General features: G+C 40.2%; 1 protein-coding gene across 1 annotated transcript in view; it reads right to left on the reverse strand.

The window, feature by feature from the left end:
• Window positions 1-22,210, reverse strand: part of GALNT5 (polypeptide N-acetylgalactosaminyltransferase 5) — a 40,335-nt gene that overhangs the window by 9,291 nt on the left and 8,834 nt on the right. The window contains exons 2-7 of the mRNA XM_075609350.1: window positions 9,200-9,366; window positions 8,484-8,603; window positions 7,560-7,695; window positions 2,958-3,077; window positions 2,707-2,824; window positions 402-725 (exon numbers count right to left, since the gene is read on the reverse strand). Of these exons, the coding sequence (XP_075465465.1) occupies window positions 402-725; window positions 2,707-2,824; window positions 2,958-3,077; window positions 7,560-7,695; window positions 8,484-8,603; window positions 9,200-9,366 (985 nt within the window). The remainder of the gene's footprint in view (window positions 1-401; window positions 726-2,706; window positions 2,825-2,957; window positions 3,078-7,559; window positions 7,696-8,483; window positions 8,604-9,199; window positions 9,367-22,210) is intronic.

The following is a 22,210-nucleotide window of genomic DNA, read 5'->3' on the forward strand; positions in this document are numbered from 1 at the left end:
CCAGAGTGGCTAACTCCAGTCCTGAAGGCCCACCAACAGGTCTGGTTTTAAAGATATCCCTGCTTCAGCACAGATGATCAATCAGTGGCTCAGTCTTTGACTGAGCCACTGATTGATCATCTGTGCTGAAGCAGGAATATCCTTAATACACAGACCTGTTGGTGGCTCTGGAAGAATGTAGTTTTCCACCACTGTACAATACCTACTTATGGTCTCTAAAAAGCTAAAACCGCCCCTGCTTCTGGCAATACAGTGTATCTAAGAGAACTGCTATTTTTATACTGCATAAGAATACTGTATGTTGCCACTGGGACAGATTGAGTTCTTTAGCGCTGCTCAGCTGCACTTCTTAATTTAAAATGTCTAAAAATGGTGCAACTAATAGTTGAACTGAAACTTACCACTCCAGTAGCTCTGACTAGCGGGGCATCCAGATCTGGGTAGACGTTGTCTAAATACCATTTAAAGTTTTTGCATTGTAGTTTCTTCCTTAGCTCCTTTTGCTCCATCAAATTTCCAATATTAGAATTTTGCTGCAAGAGATGGTAACCATGCCCGTAGAACAGCTCCTTGTATTCATCCAGCCAAACTTCAGCAACACGAGCCAGATTTCTTTCGACAGTTTTTATCCGATCCTTTGGAAACGAGTAGGGATTGTCATTCCTAAATATATGGCCCACTCTGGAACAGGGGATGATCTCAATTTCTCCTCCACACATCCAAACCTAGAGAAAATACACGATCAAGTGATATTCACATTATTTACTAGAAGGCCTGTGTGTTGTGTACGTAAATGACAAAATATTTAATTTATGTCTGATGAATTATAACTTTAGAGAACAAGAGAGAGCTTTGTTTATGTTCCTTTAGTGGTTACTGACACGCTAGAGACAAATATGTTAAGATGTGCGAACACAGCAAGCCAAGGGGTTAACTTTCATTTTAAAAATAACAACTTTTCTCTGTCTCATCTGAGGGTACCCTGGGTCATCATGGTGTCTGCATTAATGGGCCAATAAAACAACGCAAAGCAATATGTTTATAAGTGAAGTGACTGGTGACGGTGTACAGATGTACCAGAGATTTGACCTGATCTGGCTGTGGTGTCTTCAAAGGGGGCATCTTAAAAATTCCTGGGTCCTCTTTGGCTGGCAGATAGAGGTGACAATAGGGTCACTATATTACCCATTCAGGATCGCCCATAATGTAAGTTAACACAAATTTGGTGCAATTCACAATGATGAAAGATCTAGATTTGTGATGGGTTGAAATACAGGATTGTTGTGACAGTAAATATGTCAAGGTGTCTTGGTTACATATCTCAGATATTTGTTTCCCCCATTCAAAACTAGAACTTGTGTTAGCAAAAATTGTATCTATACCTTTGGCAAAATCATACGAATGCAATGATGAGGGTAGCATTATTCTATGGGGTTATAGGGAGGGAGTTATAGGGTATTTTATACTCTCAGATTCATTTGGGCTTACAATTATTTTATCTCCCAGCCTTAAATGTCACAAAATATTGATGAGTGGGAGATGAGATGCACCCACAAAAGGTTGGACTGTCCTTGTCACAGGGGCAAAGTTTTGAGCATAAAAAGAATTAATTTGAGAACAAATATCAGAATTTATCTGAGAGGGGTGTTATACCAATTGCACAGGAATTGCCATATTTCAATCTCACAATCTCTTGAGGTGTCAAGTATGTGGCAACGTATTAGGCTTTCTGATTGTGTATCCTGTTATTTTATTAAACTGTCTGCATATATCTCTGTCTGTATATTTTTGTAATGTTCATTTACAGTAAACAAACACTGAACCACTTTTCTGTCTTTTGGCTCTAATTGAACCTAGTACATTTTTGAAAAGATTAACCCGATATTCGGACACATTTTGCCATATTAGATTGTTTGCTTTAATTACATCTTTTTCTAGTAAACAGGACAACAGGAACCCCTTAAGGTAAGACCTTAAATTATTCTTGGTGGTGTCAGCGTAATTGAAGTGTAGTGTGAAGGTTTTGGGGGAGTTATTGTTCATTTTAAGTGCCCTGCAGGGAGGTAAGTGAGTAATCTGGATGTTTAACACCTTTCACATACATTGTCACGTACACACAGGTAGTGGCATACATGACAGTTACCTACTGTAAATGAAATGTTATACTAAACTACAAGTGGGTACCACTTTTGTGCTCCATAAATGTGTCAACATTGTCAATCAAGCTTTGCGTGATGTAAAAAACAAATGTAGGTAGACGCAAACATTTCTTAATGCATCCATATGTATGAACATATTCTCTGCGTTGACGCTTCATCCATCAGCAATTTTTCCCATTAAAGAATTGTAAATTTGATTATTGGTAAGATAGAGCACAAAAACATGAATTGTTCATTATTTATGTAGATATATCTATTAAATATATTTTTAAATAGATGTTACGACTTGTGCCATATTTTTGTACATATATTTGAATTTGACGCACTCCATACGAATACTAGTAAAATGCGTTCCAAATGTAAGAGCATGAATAATAACATACGAACATTTGCGCTAATGATTTTTTAAAGCAATGAATTCTTTCAATCTGTCTTTTTACGTAGTGCTCATTGAATTATATTTTGAACTTAAAAGTTTACAAAATTTGCCTTTAGAAAAGGAAAACATTTTGATTATGACAGTCTCAATGCTTGACATAAAGAGTACCTTGAATGAAATTTCCATATTTTCACCCCCCCAAACATCCAATCCAGGGTCATATGTTCCAAGTTCGTAAAAATATTTTTTATCAATGGAAAATAATCCCCCAGCCATGACCGGACACCTGGAACAGTGAAAGCAACAATAAAGTAAACAAGAGATTCTTAGGATTTCCAATAATTAAAAAAATAAAAGAAACAATTAAAAAAGAAAAATGTTAGGCATGAAAAAAAAAATCATACTTTTTATGACCTTACCTTATTGGATCCATTTCTGTCATTTTATTTTTCTGAATTACTTCTGGAGGGATTGGTTTCCACCCGAAATTCATGGGCCATGAAAAGATCCCTCTTTGGAAGCTGTCCACTGTCATATAGCTTCAAGGAGAGGGAGAAAATGGAACTTAGCAATCAGTTTATTAAGTAAATGAAATGTTTATTTTTTATTGAAAATTAAACATTTGCAATGCTCTTACTAAAATGAATTGCTTTTATATTTATATTATTGATAACAGATGAGCGTGAATACAGATAAATGTAAGGCCATGCATTTGGGAAGCAATGATAATCATGCTACATAAAACTAAATGGGCCCAAATTAGGTAAATCCTTGAATGATTTAAGAGTGCATGTAGACGACAGCAGCCTTAGTAATAGTGCTGAATGTCAGGTAGTAGTTGCAAAGGCGAATAGGATTTTATCATGCATCTAACAAGATATGAATGAATGGAAATGGATCATAATTTTGCCAATGTATAAATAAATACTTAGTAAGACCACACCTTGAATACAAAGTACAGTTTTGGCACCACTCCATTAAAAAGACATTGTGAAACTGGACAACTGCAGAGAAGAACAACCACATTAATAAAGGGGATGGAAGGTCTGACTTATGAGGAAGCGCAACTCAAATTAGGGTAGTTTACATTAGAAAAGAAGCACCTAAGAGGGGATATGATAACTAAATACATTCAAATTATATACAAGGAACTTTCAAGCACAAGGACAGTACAAATGACACAGGGGCATTTCTTGAGATTGTAGGAAAATATATTTCACAAGCAGCAAAAGAAAAGGGTTCTTTACAGTAGAGGAAGTTAAAATGTTGAATTTACTACCGATGGAGACTGTAATAGAAGATTCGATAGCTATCTTTAAGAAAAGGATAAACATGTTTTTGTAAAGGAATGGTATACATGGAAATACCAAATATGTATGAGGAAGGATGTTGATCCAGTGGGAAATCTGATTACTATCACTGGAGTCAGGAAGGAATACTCCCCCCCCCCCAAAGAAATTATTGGCTAATGTCTTACGGAAATGTATTTGTTTGCCTTCCTCTGGATCAATATAAATACAAATATAGAAGATTACATTGTTTTGTTTGCCACAAGTCCAGAAGGCCTAAGAGCCAACAACAAATCATAGACCTCGCCGAAGCAAGTAAGAAGGTGGGCTTCTATATGAATATAAGAGAAAAAGGTGCCCCCATAAAAATAGGGGGAGTATAAAAACCCAATTTACATGCACTCACAGATCACTTGTATTTAGTCAGTACGGGACTCAGGGATGTACAAAGAGCACTATACAGTAGTGAGTATGGTAAGAATATAGAATAAGGAAAAGTATGTGCCATAAGAGGAGTTGTATAGTACCAATGAAGTTATTAAAATAATTTTAATCATCCAAAACATAAAAATAACTTGGGCAATAGAATTGTTAAAAAAAAAAAAAAAAAAAAAACACTGCTCGGCCTTTAAAATGGAGGTGAGTTCCACTATGTCTAAGTCACCAAATGTTGCCTGATACCAGTCCTGTAGACAGATCCTTAGGTGTGAGACACATAGGACTAATCTCTACAAGGACGGGTGTAATATTGGATCTGTGTATGGCAACATCTGGTGAGGTATGTAAGAGCTCGTGAACACCAAGTGTAACCCATGTTCCCCCCCCCCCCCCCAGACACAGATCGTGCCTCTAAGGTGTATTGAGGGCTGGCTACATGTGTATGGTGGTGCATACCTGCTTGGAACAGGAGGGCCTGAGTCTCCCGCAATGGTGTGGGGGATAACAGGGCCAGGCTTCTGGGGTATATGCCCCCATTCTTTAGTGGTTGTGGTGCAGTGCCTCCATTCTCTGGCGAAACCGAGGGGATAGGTTGGAATCTTCCCAGAGAAAGCCCAGGTCCCAGGGCGAGAGATTCCAATCTCACACACAGTCTCTTTATAAAAGCAGCAATGGTCTTTATTGTACTCACAGCAAATGAGTAGCAGCACACAGCAGCAGCAGCACACAGCAACACTTTAGACACAGTGAACAGGCTTTTCCTCCTTCTCCTTTCCCTAAAGAAGTGCAGGGCGCTCAGGGTGGGGCTAGCTCTTCACTCACCCCCTAAGCAGGGTGAGGGGCACTGGTCCACCTATTGCTACTAGGCCCTACTCCACAGGAACCTAGCTAACTTACTGCTCTGACTGTCCAGTCAGGCACTCCAACACTAACTGCCTGCACACAACAGGAACTGCCACTAAGTTTAGTCAGCCCCACCCCTCATGATGTCAGCAGGCCCTCCCCTGTGTCTATGCCTTCCCACACAGAGTCAGGTGCCTACCTCTACCAATCATGGCAGGGCTTGAAGCAGGGAAAACCCATGATAACTACTGGCGGCCTGCTATTAGCAGGACTTACACCAGTAGAAGAAAGATATATAGCCCCCATTACTTACCGGGGCTACACAAGTTTCACAACATTAGCAGGATATGTTCCTGAGGATAGCAATACTTGGTGTATTGGGCTATAATGATATAGCTGTATTCCCAGTATGGCAATTGATGGCAAGCTGCATAAATGTGAGGGACAATCAGGAGATATTCTAGAGCAGGAGGATAGTAATGTTGGCATAGTAGCCGTGAGCTACTGATCCTAAGACTACGCACAGCTTCCTTGCTAATGTAGATCTTACAAGAGTGAATTGACTGGAAGTGTATGGCTATTACAGGTACTGAGCTGTGTATTTGTTCCTCTATAATGACGACAGGAATGTAAATATACCCTGTATATGGTATTTTTAGTCTGTAGTTCAATATTAGTGTAGCCATAGATGCATTAAGCAGCCAGTCCTAGAACATGTCTTATTGAGAGAGACTGACCGGTTAAATTAAGCTAGTACCGATGTAGAGCTGTATACCAATGCCCTGGATGGACAGGATAGGAGGGGTGCTGATTTCCTGTATCTGATAGTAGTAGTCTGTAGCTCTACATCGTGTTGCCAATATTGCCCAATGAAGCCAGTCTTAGATCGAGGAGGGATCTTAATTACAACTCAAAGGGAGGGATAGAATGGAAGTAATTCTTCCCTCTTCCAGCCTTATAGAATATCTGGTGAAAGCGCTAGGACTGGAGCCTCCATCCTGAGATACAGCCTGATTGGTAATCTAATGCAGGCACCGGGTCTGGAGCTCCTGTGCTAGCAGCTGATTTTTTGGCTTCTTGTCAGACTCTGCCCGCATCAGCGGTACATAGAGTGCTGGTACATGATGACGTCAGTGGACTGCCCTCCTCCCAACCTCTTGTATGCACATTAACCTAGTGCACCCAGATCACGATTAATACAAGGTGAGCGGGTGGTTTCTTTTTCAATTCTTCCATATGAATCTTAGCAAGACCAATAGGATGTTCAACAAATGTGTCAAATCTACAAAGATCGAAATAAATGGAAAATAACTAGAAGAAGTCGAAGACTATGGCTAACCAGTCAATGGATAGAAACCTTTCGAATGAAATCAATAGGAGAATGAAAATGGGATGGAGCACATTTGGAAGAAACAAGACAATCTTGCAAGGGAACTTTCCATTGTGCCGCAAAAGGAAAGTGTTTGACCAGTGAATCATGTCTGGGCTCATGTTTGGATTTGAAATTTGGACCTTAAATGCAAAAACAATTCAGAAACTTTAGACAACTCAAAGAAGTATGGAGAGATGTATGCTGGGTATTACCTGAAGAGACTGGGGAAAAAATGAACGGGTTCAAAAGCAAAGAAAAGCCTGTGACATTCCCACCAGGGTGAATAAATTAAAATGGCAGTGGGCCAGAGATATCGCAAGAAGAAATGACCATAGTTGGACAAAGATGGTACTCAATTGGATTCCAAAGGTTATCAAAAGTCCGACAATGACCAAAAGTAAGATGGGAGGATGAAATCAGACAATTTGTTGCAGTGACATGGAGAAGAGAGGATTGTAACTGCAGTATCTGGACGATCATTGAGGAGGGCTTCATGCAGCAGTGGATATACAAAAATAATCAAATACTAGCAAATCTGTATTAGTGCAATTACTATTAATTAAACATTGATCAACGGTTTGGTCCCCAAGATGAAAAGGTCACGTTGGGGATGAAAACATTGATCAATATTTAATAAAATAAAATCACACCTTGATCACACCTAATACAGGTGTGCTGGTGCCTTAACTAAGTGATATATATATATATATATATATATATATATATATATATATATATATATATATATATATATATATATATTTATATATTTATATATATAAGTATATATATATCACTTAGTCAAATTAATTAATTAAATATTTTATTTTATTGTATACATATATACAGTACATGCATATTCACAAAAAAGCAAATCCTCATGATTTGGGCCCTTGATTGAAGGTGGAAGTAAACTACATTCCTTAACTATGGTTTGCAGGAGCAGATCATTCTGAGAAATTGCCTATAAAGTTAGATGCCAAATGCTAGGTACTAGAATTCTAGAAAATCTATTACATTATATTATGTATATAGATCCATCCTTAGTATAAATACATTCCAGATTTACAGTAGATTACCTCATGTCCTTATCATTAATTACTTCAATTACTGGGCATGCTACTTTCTTTCTGTTTACTCGAACTCGTTCCAAAAGAGGCTCAAGCCACCCAACGTTACATTCTACATGAGAGTCCAGGAACGTCAGAACATCTCCTAAAATACAGAAATTATCAATTCATTGACTACATGCACAACAAATACATTTATGTAGACTATAAATAATAATCAACTAAAGACATAATCATTGATTCAACCCCCCACTCACCACCACCACTTTTTTTTTAATGAAACTGATGAATTTCTTGAATCAGTACTACTGTTTTCCAATAAAAATGAGTACATATTCTTATACATTTTTGTTTGCTAATATTCCATGTTGAAAAGTACAGGATACATTTTTGAAAATCTATCATTCCGCTTTAGCTTTAAAAAACTTAAACTAGATAGTCAACACATTTATTGAATCCTTGAATACTGTTTCTCCCATATTTGTAACAAAAAAAAAATGTGCATCCACTTTAAGCAGATGGGTAAGGGTTGAATACAGAACATAAAATAATTTCAATCAATAATATTACATACTGAAATGAGCATCTATGTTAAAATGTTACATACAGTATATACATACAAGGAATTTTTATTACCATCCCCAAAACGGAAAGTCATGACCGGCTATAGCGTAGTGTAGCTATAGAAGGTGTTCAAGAAACCTACAACAGTATGGGTTGTGAGAGGCTAAACGGGTGAGACGTAACAGGATTAATTTAGTCTAGAGAACAGTATTTTAATGCATCAGGTTTTATCCGCTATTTAAAACTTTACAATAAATGGCACCGAAGATTACTGAATTGAAAAACAATTTGGGTTGTCTTAGTATTGTAAAATTACAACGGAGCAAAGACTAGTTCTGTAGTCTGGAAAGATGGTATAGCATATTTTACCTGTTGCAATATTTGCTCCAGCAACTCTGGCTCGAATTAGCCCATATCTTTCCTTTAGACGAAGAATGCGGACCTTGGGAAACTTCGTTAGAAATATATCCAATTTGTCTTTGAGGTATTCTAAAGAAAACAAAGAAAATGTATCCACTCTTTCATCCTTATCCCTGCCACTCACGTACAAATATTATGTCGCAAACATATATTTTACAGCACAGTACAGGCATACCCCGGTTTAAGGACACTCACTTTAAGTACACTCGCGAGTAAGTACATATCGCTCAATAGGCAAATGGCAGCTCACGCATGCGCCTGTCAGCACGTCCTGAACAGCAATATCGGCTCCCTACCTGTACCGAAGCTGTGCGCAAGCAGGGAGACTATAGAGCCTGTTACACATGTGTTATTTACATCAGTTATGCACGTATATGACAATTGCAGTACAGTACATGCATCGATAAGTGGGAAAAAAGTAGTGCTTCACTTTAAGTACATTTTCACTTTACATACATGCTCCGGCCCATTGCGTATGTTAATGCGGGGTATGCCTGTACATTGGCAAGAAAGAATGGTAGATAACATGTAAAAAGAATACACAAGTAACATAAATATAATAGAAAGGTACATGCTCATCAATAGTTCCATAGATTGCTCATTGTAACACCCTTTAATACAGAGGAATAGCAGTGGATACAGCACAGTAATGGCAAAATGCTTACCTTTTGTACTGAAGTCATCTACAAGAATGATCTCTTTGAGAAGATGGGCTGGAGATCGGTTTAGCACACTAAAAACAGTGCGTATGAGAGTGCTCCAAACTTCATCAACAAAACAAATGATAATGCTGGTGGTGGGAAGATCATCATGGATAAGTTGTTTTGAGCACCTGCAGTGTAAGAATGAAAGAAGCTGACATTTCAAACCATGATATAAATGAATCTGATAAGGAGAACATTGAGAACATGTTTTTGCATTCTGTTCTGTCGTCTATGAAATGAATAAAACACTGTTTTATATTTTACCGCTGAGAAAATGTGTGCAGACCATGGGACATGTTAACAAAGTGGCGGTAAGCCCCTTTTGGATGATTCATTGATCAACAGAGCTAAAGAAGTATGGTGGTCCCGCACACAATTATTAGCACTGACGTGATCTGCAGATAGGTAAAGTTTGAGAACCCCTACTTTAGATTAAGATTAGAAAAGCCAATGATGCCAGCACTCTGGGGAAGTGCATTTTTTCCCCGTTTAGTTTTATGGTGGCTGATCTTATTCCTTAATGTAATGTAACATTTGTAGCCAAAGACAACAGAGATCAAATCATTTTAATGGCTTCATTCATTTCAGATGACCAAATGTATAATCCCATCACATACATGAAAATAAATACTGTAAGTCTCTGCTCTACTCAATGTATTTATTATTAAAAGATGGATAAAGGTTATTTTCATTGTATTTGCAATGTAACCTCTGCTTCTGTGTGTACCTTTAGACCTGAGCTCTCATATCTTTAGTAAATCTTGGAGAGTATACAGTATCTCGCAGAGCAACTCTATCATGAATTGTATTCACTGCAGAGATAATGTTTTAGCATTATTGGGGATTTATATCTTTCTGCTTAAAGTTGATAAGAAAGTGCAACTTGATTTTGAACTTTTTTTTTCTTGACTATAATGCAGCAAACATATCATCTAAAGCGCTAGAAGAAAACTCCCCAGAGACCAGTTCCGACTGGTGAACACAAATAACACATGACCCAGTTCAGTGAGTAGTAAAAAATGACATGTTATACAATCTTGCCTATTTCCATTCTCGTTGTAGTCAAAACCACACTACATTCAATTTTTCCAGGATGAAATGAACAGGTCAATCAGCAAACGGAATTCAACAAAGAACTATTTCTGAGTCTAGTTTGCCATGTTTCAAGTTCAACTGGAAGCATATAAAAAAAACTATCAAAAACAAAAACTGTGATATGTACAGAATTGGGGCAATGCTTTCCATTCCACCGTCTCAGGCAGGGGACCGCAAACTTTTCCTGCTGCGCCCCCCCCCCCCTGTCTGCCTGCTCCGGAGCTCGCACCACCTTCTCCCTGGCAGATGCGTCAAATGACGCTCCGGGGTCACGTGACATCAGGTCACGTGACATCAGGTCACGTGACCCGCGGTCTCATTTGACACCTGTGATGTCACATCACATGACCCCGCAGCGTCATTTGACACCATGTTGCCATGAAGACACGCCATAGCTTCTGAATCCCGGTAAGTGTTCTTGTTGTAGAGGCCTCACACGAAGAGCGCGGGACCTCTGCAACCGCCTTCGCCCCCCCAGAAAAATCTCCCACCCCTGCCTAGGGGGCGTGCCCCCCAGTTTGCACACCCCTGTACTAAGGCAGGGGTGAGAAAACTTCACGCAAAGTCCCCCTTTTCATCTGTGATATTAGGGCCCCTCTGCCTGATCTAATCCAAATCATATTGAAAAAAACTTTATTAAATCGGTATACAATGTAAATGTGAATGCAAATATGTAAAAATATTTGTATATTTCAACATTTAAAAAAAGCAAAACATTAAATTATTTCAATTTTTAATGCATCCTCTTTCTCACCCATCTCCTCATCCCATTTCTCCCCCCTCATCTCCTCTACCTCCCCAACATCCTCTCTCTCACTCCTTCTCCTAACACCCCATCTCCTTTCCTCTCACCCTCTTTCCTCTCACCCGCATAACAATGCCTACCTGGCTTGGGTGGAGGAGGACTGTGGGAGAGGAGTGCGGTAGCGGCAGAGGAGGGCAGCGGAAGAGGGCAGTGGGAGAAGAGGACGGAGCACAGCCAGCGGAGTAGGGCGGCAGAAAAGTTGGATGGCAGGAGCAAAGCAGGGCAGCAGAGGAGAAGGCTGGGGAGGGGCGCTCCGTAGTAGCGACAGACACCGGAAGTCAGTGAAGACTTCTGGGTTGAACCGCTGAGGCATGCTCCTCCCCGGCCATCCTACTTCGCTCCCACCGTCCAACTCCTTTGCGGCCCTGCTCCTCTCTGGTGGTCCTCCGTCCTCTTCTCCCGCTGCCATCCTCCTCTGCCACCGCTCTGCCACTGGTGCCCCCCTTAAACAATCTTGCGCCCCGCCCAGTTTGCGCACCCCTATCCTAAGGAACTGTAGCAGCACTTATCAAGTTTTATAACATGGACTAATTTGCAAACTGGGCAGGCATTGACTTCCCTGAGTGAACACAAACATCTAAGGAAGCAGAAAATTCAGAGAGGAGGGGGTGTTATTGAAAATGTTAGTACTTTTGATAAAAATCACTAAAATTAGTTATTCATAGATAGTGTATTAAAGCAGCAATCCCGCCCCTTTTGGACATTGACTTTTTTTTACTAAATTTGAACCGTGGTGCCCCCTGTAACGGAGCCACACTATTTTTAGCTCTGGGGACCCTCAGGCTTCAGAGATACTTACAAGTTGTAGTTGCTGGTGTTAAATGTAACAATCCCATAGTTCAGCTCCAGTGGACCCTCTCCACCTCCTGGTTCTAGCAGCAGGTTTGCTGTTTTAAAAGGTGCAATGCCACATATTTGGCCAGTTTAATTTTTTAGATGCCTTTGAATGAGGAAGTGTTTGTCAATCAAGTGTTTTCTTTACCCTTATCCCCCGTTCTTTTCAGAGAACCAATAATGTTAAGGGGAGGTTGGGAGGGTGTACTCTGGCTGTACATTCACTTGCTGAACACAGCGTGATATCACAAAAAAGGAAATGGCCAGAGGAAATCAAACCCCTCCCAAGTCTAGCTTTAAACTTTTAATAAATAAAAATACTTATAGGTGTCACATTGGGGTAAAAAAATTATCAATTACCCAGATCCGATCCCTTAAACATATCATTGGAACTAGCTCAATTTGGTCCTAGGACGATTGCCCTTTTAAGGGGCTGATTCTATATGTGCTGATTCTATATGTGCCAAAGATGCCGATCAGTTTTGCGTTTTCAGGCAAAAATCCCCATTCACTTCAATGAAAGAGAAAATATATTTTTAGTAATAGATGATGATATTGATATGAAATATAAAGTCCCCATGTCTTTTACTGAGACACACACCGATTGAGCCACCTGTGCTGAAGCAGGGATAACCTGAAAACCTGACCTGTGTGTGGGCCTTGAGGACTGCATTTGATAACCCCTGCTGTAGGGGAATTGAACTCATGGGCTTTTAAAAAACCTTTATTATGTGAAATTGAGCAACATACAGTATGATTTTTACTGAAGATCTTGATGTTATGCGGTTTCATTTTATATAGTTGTTATTATTGTATATTCTGTGCTTTTGTCTGGCATGTTGCATTATTAGATATTTGGAGTCTAATGTATCATAGAAGGAATACGTTCCTTTGGCATTTTGAGAATTATCCCTTCTTTTGATAAATAAACCATTACTGGACGGAGCATTCAGGACTATTTGGATTTTGATGTATAATATATACAAAAATCGAGTGCTGTATAAAGAGTATTTGGGCTGCTACAATTCCCATTTTTTTATTCATATAACAGAATATTAAAAGAGCAATCCTGCCCCAAATTGATTTTTTATATATATATAGGATTACCGTTTTAATCAACCAAATGTAGCTGCAGATGGGATCTGTATATATTGGATTACCATGGGAATTGTGCGGCAGTAAAATTGGGACGGTCTTTGTAAATCTTAAAACTGGAGTATTTCAGAGATCATTTAGTTAGAATATATGCTTCCGAAAACTCAACCAACTCACCTTTCGAAAATTCCCTTTTTATTTTACTCTTCTTAAGATATCTCTGATAATTAGGAGCTATCCAGCAGCTCCACATGTGCACCTTCCCCCCCCCCCTTAGCCTACGTGATCCAGAGGTCCTCAGGCCTTGATCCATGCTCCTCCAACATCTAGATTAGAGATGGGTGAACTGTTCACAAAGTTCAAGTTTGCAGCGAAATCAGCATATCTTCACAAGTGAGTTCGGAAAACCCTGCTGGGTTTTTTTTTTTTTTTTTTAAAGTTTGTGTAAACTTTTGTTGCGTGAACATTCCTCTTCGCAGACGTGGCTAAGCGCGAAAATCCTCACAGGTCTTCCCCCCTCCCCCTTTTGTGTAAACTTTTGTTGCGTGAACATTCCTCTTCGCAGACGCAGCTAAGCGCGAAAATCCTCATTGGTCTACTCCCCCCCCCTTTTCTGTAAACATCCGAAACAAAAACATTTCCAGAAGGTATCGGAAAAAGTATGCAAAATACAGGCTTTTGGCGGATTTCTGTACTTTCTCGCAGATTTGTAGGTAAAAGTCATGCAGGCGGACTTTCACGGGTTTGCGAAGATTTATGAACGCATGCACAAATGTTCGCGACCAAACTTCAGCAAGTTATCCCAGTCCTGGTTCCAGTTCTTGATATATTTGTAGTGCCGGGTTTGACATTGTGAGTCCTGACCCTGATTCCATTTTGTCTCCAGCGGTTTTATTTGTCCGGTGAAAGCCTGCTCGTTAACTCATGAACCAGGGGGTCCGTCGGACATTGGGGGACCTCAGCAGAGCTTTGGGGGGAAACACTGGTTAAAAAAAAGCAACTGCTGCTTTAAAAAAATACTCCAGTTTTACAAATATCTTTACAAAGATCGTCCCGATTCCCATCGTAATCCAATATATACAGGTCCCATCTGCTGCTACTCCTGGTTTATTACAACAGAGATCCTATTCAAATGTTGTCAATCAAATAAAGCCAAGCACACAAAAAATGGATGTGTCAACATGACTTAGTTACAAGATTTCCCTTTTTATTGGGTTTTTATTGCAACCCATTCATTGGTCGTGTTTAGAGGCTCATCTAGAAAAGATTAATGTTTGTATAATATTTGTCTCATTGTATAATCTACAGTAGGTTGATTTAATTGCAGCCCCAAGTGCCTTCCCTGAAAAATAGCAATGATCATTTAAAGGGGACGGCCAATGTAGGGGGTAAAAAATGTAAACAACTATGAATTCTACTGGATTCATTAGAAAGATTAAATCACCCTGAAAGAGGCAATCCAAGCAGCTTTAAAACATTTTTTTTAACTAAGCTGACGTTCGATTCATTCTTCCGTGATCGATCAGCAAACTTCTGATTCCCAGGGTTCACTAAATGGCGGCCTTGCAGTTTCAAATCAATGCTTCAGTCAATATAATTCAGCAACTACAATGTATTCTTATATTACTAAGGCAACATTATCTATTGTTAAAGTTTGCAGCTCAAACTGATGGGAATACTGGCAACAAATGATCATAAGCAGGAAATTGTTGGAAAGAGCTTGCTCTGCTGGGAAAGTGTTTAACATCTTCTAAAGAAATCAAAGGATTATCAGTATATTAAAACTCATAAAAAAAGTATTATTTAATACTACAGAACTGATATATATTTAAATAAACACATGTAGGATATTGCTTAGATGGCTCCTTTAAAGTAACAGTGTTACTTATTTGTATTTTGTAAACAAGTAACAGGCTTTTCTTTTCTCTGGGAACGAATTCAAACATATTAGCAACTTGTGTTTGCCTGGTTGGTTAATCATGGCATTAAAATTACTTTTCAAACCAATAAAAAAAAAAAGAACAATGTACTTGTGGCTTTAAGGACTGAAACATAATCCAAAAAACATTAGATAACAACTGTGATCCCAGCATTTGCTCACAAAGGAAATGTTAAAAGTTTACAAAACCATTTAAAAATACTTGTCATGTTTTTTGAAAGGTGTCAATCAGCTGCATTTGGCCTATTAAACATGCCACTGTCCTACGAGAAGTCGCATAGCGATAATGTGGTGCATTCCAAATTGGCAGAAAAGAGGATAACTCTTACCATACCCTGCTTCACATGAGGAAAACTAGATGAGCGAATCAGACATTTCAACTAATTACGGAGTTTACCTATTTCTCAAAAGAAAACACCTTGGAAACTTGAATCTTAGGGGGAAGGTGGGTGATATTGTAGCTTTAACAATAATAACTAATGTTTGTGGTGCTTTCATGAGAGCAATAAAGTGTTGGAGAGCATTATTATATTACACATATGCACACCATCTTTATGTAGATATATTGGTTTGGTTCCATCTAACCTGAAAGGTCATTTATTTGCTTTAACATTTCTTAAATAAAGCTGTGTAATACCCACATGTTCCTTGTAAACCATTTACATTTAAGCAGTCGTCTGCACTGATTGACTTTTTTTTAATGCGTTTTATTTCTTACTTACTTTAAGAGATTCCTTCTTGCCCTTTCCAACAATGTTTTTATTTTTAAAACCCGATGCTCGGTTCAAGAGACATAAGCGGTTGAAATATTAAGTGTCCGGGAGACTGAAATGGATGTCTTCCAAGAGCCTAGTGCAACAGTGCATCCGATCCTGCTTCACTAATACGACATCAAAGCCGGATCAGGTGCACTGCGACCAGACGTGGCAGTGGCTGACAGGTTAAGTCACCACTGACGTCGCTCAGCGAGGAGTGTGGGGGAATCGGAGAGCAGGAGGCAGAACCGTGCATAGGCTGGGGGTGGGAATGAGGCAGAGTGCTCCAAGCCCAACCCCTTGTTCTCAATATACACTGGACAGGGGGAGGGGAGAGGAGTGTGTTTGTCAGTGTGTGTCAGTATGTCTGTCTCAGTGTGTGTTTGTGTCTCAATGTGGTTGTGTTGGTATGCCACTGATATATAGCAGCACACACTGTGACAGAGCTGTTGGAGGAGCGGAACACCACCTGTCCCTCACCCCACAAAATGCAGGCTCCTAAATATTCTGTCTGGCTCCTAAGTATTTTATATTTTTGTCCATCCCTGATTTAGATGGTATCTAACACCTAAAATATTAAGTTCCAAAGCTCCTGAAAGAAATGTTGGAGAAACTGGTCAGATACTCTACGTGACCTGGCACATATATGGTGGTTTTGTCCTAAAGTACAACAATTCTGGGTTATGATTTAAAACCGGGAGATTAAAATCCCTCTAGATCCGGTTTTAATAATCCTGTCCAAATTTATTGAGAACATAAACCCTTTTTTTCCCAAACTAATTTCCCATATTCTAACAGCCGCCAGATGTTCAATCTCGGCATGGAAGAAATCATTTAACCCCGTAAAACAAATGCTGTTATTCAAAGAATAAATGAGGTAATGTTACCGGAAAGGCTAACATTCTTCCCAAAACACTACGTAAAAGGTTTCCACAAAATGTGGGACCCCTGGATTAATACATAGATCAATTTAAGTAAAAATACTACAATTTACAATTAAAGATTACAAAAAAAACCTGAAAGGGCTATCAATACTACAGTTATCGATGTAAATATAATCCTGGAAGTCCCTCATCTCACTCAAACTCTTTGTACAAAATACTGTTATTTGATTCTGAATATGTAATGCCGTTCCTTTATTTTGATGGTAATTCTTACTACTTTTCCCATTCCACCATTAAAAAAACTCAATAAAGTTCAAGCGAGGGGAAAAAAAAATAACTTTTAACATTTCCACAGTATAGAATGCTTTGGAGAGTTTAATTTTTTTAATTAAATGTATTTTGATGATAACCCTGTCTTCCAAGATCTGCTCCTTATTTTGTAACACAATTATGAAGCCCTGTGGGCAGGAAGCATAATTAGTCAGTGGGAGATACATAATTAGCTGATATGATTTAATTTAGTGTACAGTACCTGTGAAATTATGTTTCATAAGTAAACCCGTTACTTTAAGGGTACTTTATTTATTTATTTTTAAGGAAGCCAGGTAAACTGATACATTGTTTAATTTGTATCTTGATCTGCCACTTTAAATGACTTTATTTCATTGTGTGTAGGCAGCTGAAATGTTTAAAAGTATATGGCTCTAGTTATGATATTGTAGCTGAATTCTGTTACACTTTAGCTAGGTTGACCATACGGTCCGGTTTATCCAGGACAGTGAAGGATTTTCATTAAATGTCCCGGTGCCCCGACAATTTTCTCAAAATAGTTCAAATGTCCCTGTTTTTGTTTTTGCCTGTTTGGATGGTGGCAGCAGCAGGGGAGGACAGCGGTGGAGGATGGCGGTGAAAGAGGAGGGAGAAAGGAGAGAGAAGGGGAGGGAGCAGAGACAGAATGGGGAGGAGGGAAGAGATAAAGGGGGAGGAGGAAAGAAAGAGAGAAAGGGTGGTAGAGAGAGAAAGTGGGAGGGAGAGAAAGAGAGAGAAAGGAAAGCGATAGAGAGAAGGGGTAAAGAGGGGGGGGGGTAGAAAGAGGGGGTTAGAGAGAGGGAGGGGAGAGTTTGTGTTATGTTAGGAAACTTAAATAAATCAATAACATAAGATACATGGGGACACTATTAGAAAAATACTGTTATAATATTTATTTTTAAGTGTAGTAATTTGTTTTATAAATAATTTTTTTAATGTGTCCCAGTTTCTACGTTTGAAAATCAGGTCACCCCGACTTTAGTGGCATTCTGCTATACATTATTATCAATGCCACTAAACATGATTTCTTTGCTTAACAGGTTCTGAACTTTTCCTATAGAATATAATTTCATGTCATGAGATTTCACATTGTGCCCTACAGTCAGTCACTGTGGATTATTTGGTTAATGCAGGTTGTCTGTGTGTTTTATGTACTGGAAGTTTATGGTCTCCCGTGACAACTGATATTTCCCCCCATTCTTTATGCTCTTTTTAATGGGTTTTAATGTATTAAGCTTCCTTGGGTTGCTATAGCAACCATTTGGAAAAGCCAATCACTTCCTCTTTTGAAATAGGCAGCCATATTGGGTGCCCGGGGAAGCAGGATGGTCATGGGGGAATGAATCGACTGCCAGCATAGATAATTACATTAACCAAAAGGTGCCCGGCAAAGCTCTAATTCATTGACAATTTTAGGACTCGGGAGGGGTGTAGACTAGGAAATGTATGTATACTGTCTACTGAATAAAATGCAATCAACGAGAAAAAGCCTCCTAATTTAACTCAAAATAACATGTAACCTTTAATAAACAACTTCAAAATAAAATATCTCATGATTTAATTTAAAATAAGTTAAAAAATCTGAGCGCAAACTCACATTCAATATGTAATGGTTACAAACAATTACTGGTATCATCTGATTTAGCTCTTGTTTAATATGGTCTATATCCTTTTTTTTTAAAAATGCTCGATGTGCACTGTGGGATATGAACAATTTCTGTTTCAATAGGTTCTCTAGTTCCACCCCACCCCAGAAGAAGCTCTGGTCAGGAGTGAAACGCACGTGGGGTTACAGGGCTATCAATCTTGACATCACGTGAGAGACACTCACATATGAGCAGGGTGTAAGGAATCCACACCTGAGTTTACTGGTTACCCTGGCCTTGCAAACCTGGGCAGTCCTGGAACACTCCCCCTGGTATCTACAGCAGCTGTGCAAGCTATTTATTGCAGCTCCAGCCTGTGCTCTCTCATTGGAAGAATGCTCTTACACTCCCCCTTCTGAGATTGGACCGCTGACCTTTAAATACTGCATTCCCACAATCCCTCTCGGCCGAGCATAGTTCCTTTCCTGGACGTTATCGTGTTCTGCCACAAGCCCCTGGCTTGTTATTTCTGAGTACTATCTCTGTGTATTGTGTTCCAGAGTTAGTCCCTGTTTTCCTTCGTGACTTCGCTGTTGATGTGTTCCAGCTCTTTGCTTTCATTCCTGTGTTCCAGTACCCTTCAGCAGCTACTATGCTGAAGCCTGTGTCCTAGCAACTCGGAGACCTGCTGTGTGCTATCTCCCTGGAGGCTGCAACCTGCTGCTTCTACCCTTAGCAGAGGTTGCTATTTGGACCCCTTAGCCTGCTGCTCTCTCTCCCTTTGTAGAGGCCAGCTTGAACTTCTCTGCTGAAGCACTGGTTTACCAGTGCTGCCTGGCGGTGTGCCCTCTCCGGGAAGCCTTCTCCTTGCTGAGGCTGGTACCATGGGCCACGTTCGCCACTCGCACAGAACCCGCTCCCGCCCTGCAGCTATTACGCTGAAGCGGGACCTACTTGACCTCCTTTTGCCAAAACTATGCTTGGATAACGATTCCCCTGATGTCTCCAATCCTGACCCTGGCTCGTCCACCAACTACGCTGTTTTCTCCAGTCCTGAACCTAGCCTGTTGACTATGAACTTCGCACTCCGGACCAGTCTGCGCGGTCTAAGGTCGGTGATTTCATAACCCAGCTTTAGCCACGCGGTCCGGCCCCAGTTTGTGGCGAGCACAACCGTAACACAGGGAGACAGAGGGTGTCTGGTGCTGAACACGGTTTGTTTAAAATTGGCTACATATTGTAACAAATAGAGAAATGAAACATAGCCGCTTAGGTTTAAATGGGCATAAGATGTACTAGTAACTAACTCATTAGATACAACTGTTTAGTTAGAGGGAAGAAGCCCTCTGGATAGGATCTTCTATTCACTGTTATTTGAACTACTCCTGGCAACAACAGATCAACAAAATAATTAGAATCGGAGTAGTATCAATTTTCTCTCTCCTCCTGTTCATTTATTAGCACATTTTCACTTCATTTTCTTAATTGACTGTGATCACTAAGAGTTATTTAGTACATTATTTAGATGTGTTTTTTTTCTCACTTTTCCCTTATCCCAATTGGGACACTGCTGTTTCACTAGCCTGTCACAGGATACAGGGTTTATAAGAAGGATAGTTGTAATCCCAAAAGGAACCACAGACCTGTTGTAAAGTGGACTCAATATCAGAGAGCCAGAAGTAACTAATTCACACTTCTGGGTGTGATAAATAATTTTGGCACTGAAAAGGAAAAGAATACTGAATCTTCCGGATATATAAACTTTAATGGTAAACAAAGCCATATGATGTTTTAGTTGATAATAAGCTAAACCTCTGAATTAAAAAGGGGAAAGAAGACTTTTTAGGATCTAGAGAACATATTGTCTTAACTCTAGCCCAGGACATACTTGAAAACGAGAGGTAACCCTCAATGTATTACTTCCTGGTAAAACATTTGATAAATAAAAATAAATAAATATTGAAACAGAAATTGTTCATAGCCCACAGTTGACATTGAGCTTTTTTTTTTACAAAGGGGATAGACCATATTAAACCAGAGCTACATCAGATCACACCAGTAATTGTGTGTTGCCATTACATATTGAACGCGAGTTAGTGCTCAAAGATTTTGTAACCTATTTTAAAGGAGCACTCCAAGCCGTTTTTTCTTAATTTTGTAAAACAGGATAGAAGCACAGGGCCTTCGAAGATGAACCCCATTAATCTCAGCTCCCGGGACCTCCTGCGTCTGGAGTTTTTATGGGCCAAAAGGAAGCCGAAAATGATGACATCACAGCTTCCTCTTGGTTCGCCAGGCCTGGGAGCTTTGAAAAGAAGCCATATAGTGAACCCTAGAGTGGCTACTGGCACCCCTATGGAGGTAAGTACCTCCGGCAGCAGGGGTCCACAGAGCTGGAACTAACAGGGTTCAGCTCCGGAAACTCCCTGCTTCAATCCTGTATTAAAAAAGTAAGGAAAACAACGTTTGGATTGCCTTAAAAAGAGTCACGAGATGTCTTATGTTTAAGTTGTTCATTAAAGGCTACGTTTCATTTTGAGATAATTAGGAGGATTGTTCTCGTTGAGTGCAGATAAAAGGGCCTTTTCTTCAGTAATAATAATTGCATGTTCTTGTATAGCGCTGCTAGTTGTACGCAGCTCTTTACAGAGACATTTTGCAGGCTGAGGTTCCTGCCCCGTGGAGCTTACAATCTATTTTTTGGCGCCTGAGGCACAGGGAGATAAAGTGACTTGCCCAAGGTCACAAGGAGCCGACACCGGGAATTGAACCAGGCTCCCCTGCTTCAATCTCTCAGTGCCAGTCAGTGTCTTTATTCACTGAGCCACCCCTTCGCAGTAGATAGCAAATAATTACATTGCCTTAAAGCAAGGGACAGCAACCTGCGGCTCTTCCTGCACCTACATGCGGCTCTCGCAGGTTGCCACTCGCCAGCTGCTGCCTCTCTCACTGTGTTCTGCGGGGAGGCGGGGGAGCAGGCCGGCGCTGGTTAGGTCTTCATTTGCCGCCCGGCATCTCCCCAGCTGCTGAGCTGCCTCCTGCACTGTCCCACGCCGGGTCTCTCTGATGCTGACGCGCACCGGAAATGTGCGCACCGCAACTTCTGGTGCGCAATGATGTCACAGAGCGGCCCAGCGTGGGACAGTGAGGAGGCATGCCAGCAGCTGGGGAGATGCCAGGCAGCAACAAGAGGCCCAACCAGCGCCGGCCGACCCCCCCCCCCGCCTCCCCACAGCACACAGTGAGAGAGAGAGGCAGCAGCTAGAGAGCAGCAACCCCCCGGCCCAGCAGCAAACCCAGCCACCAGCAGCACATTGAGTGAAATAAGCAGCAACGATGAGAGTGAGCACAGGGAAGAGCCAAGCCCAAAGTAAGTAAGTATGTGTATATATATGTATGTACTCTGGTATACAAAAGTATCACATTTATTAATAACATCACATGAAACAATCAAAATATTAAAACAATCCGCAGTGTCCCCTGAATGAGGATGAATAAAGCTTTCGCCTCAATAATCCACTACAATAAGCCTATGAAAATGTAACGCTCGGCCTGCCCACAAGCCAGACGAGACCCCGGGACTGAGGTGGAAAGGAGTAATACCACACACCTAGCAGTAAACGGGGGCACGGCCGGAGTGTGAAAGTAGCGTAGGTGGTCCAGGTAACAA

This window comes from Ascaphus truei, chromosome 7, assembly GCF_040206685.1.
Source record: "Ascaphus truei isolate aAscTru1 chromosome 7, aAscTru1.hap1, whole genome shotgun sequence".
Lineage (NCBI taxonomy): Eukaryota > Metazoa > Chordata > Amphibia > Anura > Ascaphidae > Ascaphus > Ascaphus truei.